This window comes from Chelonoidis abingdonii, unplaced genomic scaffold (genome assembly GCF_003597395.2).
Source record: "Chelonoidis abingdonii isolate Lonesome George unplaced genomic scaffold, CheloAbing_2.0 scaffold3560, whole genome shotgun sequence".
NCBI classification, from domain to species: domain Eukaryota; kingdom Metazoa; phylum Chordata; order Testudines; family Testudinidae; genus Chelonoidis; species Chelonoidis abingdonii.
In genome coordinates, this window is record NW_027427821.1 from 1 (window position 1) to 6,365 (window position 6,365).

A 6,365-nucleotide genomic window follows, 5' to 3' on the forward strand; every position below is an offset into this window, starting at 1 on the left:
ACTGGTTCTGTAATTGGCAAGCCATTCACAGTCTTTGTTTAGTCCTGAGCTGATGGTGTCAAATTTGCAGATGAACTGAAGCTCAGCAGTCTCTCTTTGAGTAAAGGTATTTGGATACTTGGAGGGATTTTCAAAAGCATCCAGGTGCCTAAAACTCATTGCTTACAATGGGTGTTTGGCACCTAGTTAATTCTGAAATCCCAGTAAGGGCCTAAATATCTTTACAAATCTGCCTGAGTGACTTGTTCAAAGATACAAAAGGGATCCACTTCAGATGGATAGAATTTGAGGTAAGGTTTTCTGAGCTCCACTCCACTGCTTTAACCACAACCCCAGGTGTGTTCTTCTCAGGTTCAAAGCAGTGTAAGATATGCTGAAGACTTCAGTGAAAGGAAAGTTCAAGGCATTGATAGTGAAATACCACTAACTTTTTAACAATGCCCACTGGGAAACCTTAGAAAGTTACATGATCAAGGTTGTTGCCATTTAAAATTATATAAGAGAAAGCACATGAGGATTCTGTAGGAAACAATCCTTCTACTGAGTCAAGAGGATGGGCAAGACACTCAAGGGGGTCTTAACCATCACTTACATCTGTGGGTCTATAACAGGGGTAGGCAACCTATGGCATGCGTGCCACCACTCATGCTGCCTGGGACCTGGCCACCGGTCTGGGAGGAGGCTCTCTATTTTAATTTAATTTTAAATGAAGCTTCTCAAATATTTTTACAACCTTTTTTACTTTACATACAACAATGGTTTAGTTATATATTATAGGCTTATAGAAAGAGACCTTCTAAAAACATTAAACTGTATGACTGGCACGCGAAACCTTAAATTAGAGTGAATAAATTAAGACTCGGCACATCAGTTCTGAAAGGTTGCTGACTCCTGGTCTATAATTTATAAATGCTCCTTGGATCAACTCTTTGCAGATTAATCAGAACAACTATCCTGCAGAAATCTGTATCATCAGAAAGGTGAGGAGACCACAGAATTAGAACATCTCCAAGTCTTGGGAGAATGGACAACCAGCAGAAGGTTTTCAGAAACTGAATATTTCAAGGTCTGTTTTTTTTCTGGAGATCTGCTGCCTCATGGAAAGCACATGGTGACTGGAGCATGTAGGCTAGTGCATGTCAGAAAGAAACAATTTATTTAATATATAAATATGTGACACCTTGCATGAAAACATCTAGGTGCAGAACAATGTCTATCCTTTCTCTCTCTGTGAAAAGAACAGAGCCTAGGTAACATTTCATTTATAGTTTCATTGGCAAACAAAAAAAAATACAGTCAGGGATGAAAAATAATAGATTTGAAGGAGTTGAAGTGCAGTTCATAATTTTGCAGAGAATATGTATTTAAAGGCCCAGTCATGCAAAGACATATAGGTGCTTTGCTTTACGAACTATGAAAGAGTTGTTTGATTTTCCCATTGATTTTTCTGAACATATTTAAAATATTTTATGAATTAATTAGACCTTATCAAAAATAGAAAACATTTTGAGGAAATGGAAAGTTTGAAAATTTTTTGTTAACTCATTTTCTTTGTCTTTATGCTGTGATTTTCCATTTTTTCCATTTTCAGTGTAATTAAAAATATTCTGTGCATGTGAAAGGATTTTTAAAACATTTTTAAAAGAACAAAGAAGAAAATAAATCTCTCTCAAAAGTAAGACGGAAAATATTTTCACACAGCAAGGGATTAAAATTGTTCCACTTAAAACATCCAGTGAACTTTTATAAAATAAATATAAATAAAAATATCCATATGAAAATTTTTTTTTTAAATTTGAATGTCAAAGATAAAACAAGTTTTGGTTTAGAATTTCAATTAGTGTTTAGATTTATTTTTGAGAGGTGCAAAATGGTAAATCACCATTGTACAGGTGGCAACGTGAGGTACCAATGCTGAGCAATATTCAAAGGAGACTAAGGGAATCACAGATGATTCGGGTTGGAAGAGTTCTCAGGAGATCATCTAGTCTAACCCCCTGCTCAAAGCAGGACCAACACCAACTAAATCATCACAGCCAAGGGTTTGTCAGGCTGGGCCTTAAAAATCCCTAAGGATGGAGATTCCTCCACTTCCCTAGGTAACCCATTCCAGTGCTTCACCACCCTCCCAGTGAAATAGTGTTTCCTAATATCCAACCTGATCTGCAACTTGAGAACATTGCTCTTTATTCTGTCATCTGCCACCACTGAGAAGTGCCGAGCTCCAGTCTCTTTAGAACCCTCTTTCAGGTAGCTGAAGGCTGCTATCAAATCCCCCCCTTACTCTTCTCTTCTGCAGACTAAACAAGCTCAGTCACCTCATCTTCTCCTTGTAAGTTATGCGTCCCGGCCGGCTAATAATTTTTGTTGCCCTCTGCTGGACTCACTCCAATTTGTCCACATCCTTTCTGTAGTGGGGGGCCCAAAACTGGATGCAATACTCCAAATGTGGCCTCACCAGTGCCAAATAGATAGGAATAATCACTTCCCTCAATCTGCTGATAAAGTTCCTACTGATGCAGTCCCATATGCCGTTAGCCTTCTTGGCAACAAGGGCACACTGCCTACTCATATCCAGCTTCTCATCCACTGTAATTCCCAGGTCCTTTTCTGCAGAACTGCCATTTATCCAGTCCATCCCCAGCCTGTAGCAGTGCATGAGATTCTTCCATTCTAAGTGCAGGAGTCTGCACTTGTCCTTGTTGAACCTGATCAGATTTCTTTTGGCCAGTCCTCTATTGCTTAGGTCAACGTGATAAGATTTGTAAGGATATTAATGCTGTGCAGTCTATTAGCAAGAGTGTTACGCCATGTCTGCTACACCCTAATGATACGTGAGATTTGTATAAGTGAGACTCAGTGTGAGGCTAGGAGGTAAAACAACTGTGTGAGAAGTTATAGCACGACCTTGCATGATAATTAAATACATTACTTGGCGGCCAGAAGTGTGAGATATAGGATAACAGGATAGCCTTTATTTAAACAAAATTGCAGGCTGTGTTGCCATATTGTCTGTATTTTGCCGTGTTATTGCTCTGTAACAAAGGTATAAATGTGCTCTGAATAGTTAGCCTGTTGAGAGACTTGTCCGGGACTGGCGGATCCAGTATCCTAGCGGCACTCCCTCCCTCTATTGCAATTGCTCGAGAAATAATAAAGTAATTTGATTTGCGCACCCAAACAAAAAAGTGAAGAACTGCCATTTTTCTGCCGATACATCACTATGGACCCTATCCCTACCCTCCACCTTATCAACCTCTCACCCAACTTAAGTGTCATCTGCAAACTTGCTTGAAGCTGGCAAATTATCCATCTCAGATAATTAATAAAAGATATTGGAACAAAACTGCCCACGCACAAACTCTGGGGCACTCGCTTGATACGCTGCTATTAGATACTCAACCCATTTCATACTAGACTCCTTGAGCCCAACATCTAACAGATTTCTAGCTATCCATAGTCATTTCTTCCTCAATCATCATTAGAATCAGTTGCTAGGAGAATGTATCGAAGCTTTGCTAAAGTCAAGATATATACACATCCACTGTTTTCCTGTAGCTCCATACAGAGTCTCAGTTATTTCTCATCATAAAGGCAATCAGGTAGGTTCAGCATGTACGTTGTCTTGATGAATCCATATGTTGACTGTTCTGATCATCTTCCTCTCCTCAAATGCTTCTCAAGATTGCGTTTCCATGAGGATCTGATCCATTGACTGGAGCGTGAGGCTGCTAGTTTCCTGGCGCGTTCTCCGGCTTCTTCCCTATTTTTAAGGATATGCGCATGATCTTTGCCTTTTTCCATTTGTCTAGGACCTCCTGATGACCACGAGTTTTCATAAAAGATAACTGGGCAATTGGATCTGGCATCATCACATCACGCCAATTCCCCTCAGCACCTTCAGATGGATTTAACTTTTGACGATGTCCCAGGTTTTCTAATTAGCCTTTAACCCGTCCTCTTCTCCACCAACTGAGGGGGGGGACTGCTTCACTTCCTTCTCCATCCTGCCATTGCCCAGGACAACTCAGTGTGGGATAGCTGACTTGTCTGTGAAGCCCAGGCCACAGAAAGCCCTGTGTAATTCAGCTTTTTGCTGAACATCATCTGTCATATTGTTCCTGCACTCCCTTCATGAGTTCTCTTCAAAATACATCCAGCTTCTGCGACTCCTTTCCCCTCTTTAGTGATTGACCCACAGGATCCATGCAACTAGTTCTCCTCTAAGGGCAAAGTCTGCTTTCTGAAAGTCCATGGCGTCGTGTATTTTGCTACGCTCTCTCCCCTCCTTATTGTGAGGATCCTGATCTCAACCATCTCAGGTTACTGCTGCCCAGGTTGCCAGGGAATTCAGGAATTCATTCTGTCCACTATAAGCAGAAACACCTAAACATATTAACTTTAGCATGGACTTTCTCTCTTGAATCAGATGGATTCCAGCATTGATTGTATTGTGTTTTGGGGCAGAAAATTTCCACCAGCCCTGATAGAAGTTACGATTTTTACGGAGCTTTAAACCTTTATTTAAAAAGAATCTGTTCATTAGATGGGAAAAATATTTGAAACATAAAATATAACTTTGGGTAGCTGCTGAATTTCCTTGATGAATGCATGTACATTTGCCGACTCTGCAGCCAGATATATATTGAACATGGCAAGTGTTATTATTTAGGTACATGGAATTATCTAGAAGCTAATAATATAGACAATATAATAAACTTAGTGCTTAAGCTTATTATGTTTAGAGAGAGCCCTTGATAGACAGAAATGTTTCCCTGGAACTACAGATGTGGATCTGAAAACTAAGAGATGAGTCTGCAGCGTATGTTTAGCAGTACATATACTTCTCTCTTTCCAACTGTCTTTGTATTATACCAATGTGGTTCACTTGTAGTATATCATCCTTTTTGTTCTGCATGCAGCGGTAAGGCAGACATGGCGCAATCAAGCATAGCTGACAGATTCAGACCCTGGGCTCTTGCAGCTTCACGCAAGCAGCAGTTACTCTTCATGTGCTTCCTGATGCTCTCTACTGCTGCACGCTGGCAATCTTCCCACTTTGCTGGGCTTATCTGGGTGGCGATACCACTCTCCACACCCTATGTACTTTTTTCTGGTCCTTAAAACTTGTCCTCTTCGACATGTCATACATCTTCTTCCACTCTCCCAATATGATAGTGACATTTGCCGTTTGTACCAATGATTAAATCTCTTTCCTTCTCCAGTTGCTTGGCCCAGCTGTACTTTCTCATCTCCTTTGCTGGATCTGAATCTTTTCTCCTTGCCCTAATGGCTTATGACTGCTACATGGCAATATGCCAGCCTTTGCACTATGCAACCATCATGAACCGCAGGACTTGTATGTGCTCTGCCATTGCTATATGGATAGGTGGCTTTATCTACTCAGCTTTACATACGTTCTTCATAGCCAGGCTACCTTTCTGTGGTCCCAATAAAATCAATCACTTCTTCTGTGAGATCTCTCCTTTGATCAAATTGGTCTGCATGGACACCTATTTTAATGAGGTGTTGGTTTTTCTGCTCAGTGGAGCAGTAAGTGGAAGTTGCTTCCTGCTGATTTCCACATCATATGCTTATATACTATCCACTATCATGAAAATCCACTCAACTCAGGGCCGACGCAAAACCTTCTCAACTTGTGCTTCCCACCTCCTCACCGTCCTGCTTTTCTATGGCCCAGGTTTCTTCACCTATCTCCGCCCCTCCTCCAGCTACTCCATGGACATTGGGAAAGTGGTCTCTGTGTTTTACACCACGGTCACACCCATGCTGAACCCAATGATCTACAGCCTCAGGAACAAGGACGTGCAAGCTGCCTTCAAGAAAGCCATGGGAAGGAGTAGGAAATAGCCATGAAGAGGGAGCCAGTTCTTTCTGTGAAAGCAACAATGTGTTGCCAAAAAAAAAGGCTCCCTAAATTATTTGGCAGCTGATTGAGCACCAGGATTCACAGTAGGGATGGTGGGAACTTGACTTTTTCTTCAGTTACCTCAGCCCCAAGTCTGGTGCATTCCCATTTAGCATAGATATCAGCCGAAGACATTCCCATCCATTATGGCAGTGTACCTGGCCATTCCCACTCACCAAAGACATTGATTTATTATAGTAATCTCACTCATCAAATTTAAGGGCTTAAAATATTCCCAGCCACCACATCCACAAGAAAGTCACCATTCCATCGATGACTCTGAACTTGTGAGATCATTCTAGACTCATGAGACATTGCTGTGAATGTTTAGTAGCATATATCTCATATACTTTGCACTGAAAACACCCTGGAAACTTTATGATTGTTAAATTATTTCAGTAATTAATTAATTTATTTTGTTTGGTCTGAACATGTG

The 6,365-nt window shown here is 40.9% G+C and overlaps 1 protein-coding gene across 1 annotated transcript; it reads left to right on the forward strand.

Annotated features, from left to right (window-relative positions):
• Window positions 1–5,141: 5,141 nt before the first annotated feature.
• On the forward strand, window positions 5,142–5,871 carry LOC116819419 (olfactory receptor 5AR1-like). Its single transcript, XM_032771121.2, is given in 2 exon segments — window positions 5,142–5,204; window positions 5,206–5,871. Coding segments are annotated over 2 exon segments (729 nt in total).
• Window positions 5,872–6,365: the final 494 nt, after the last annotated feature.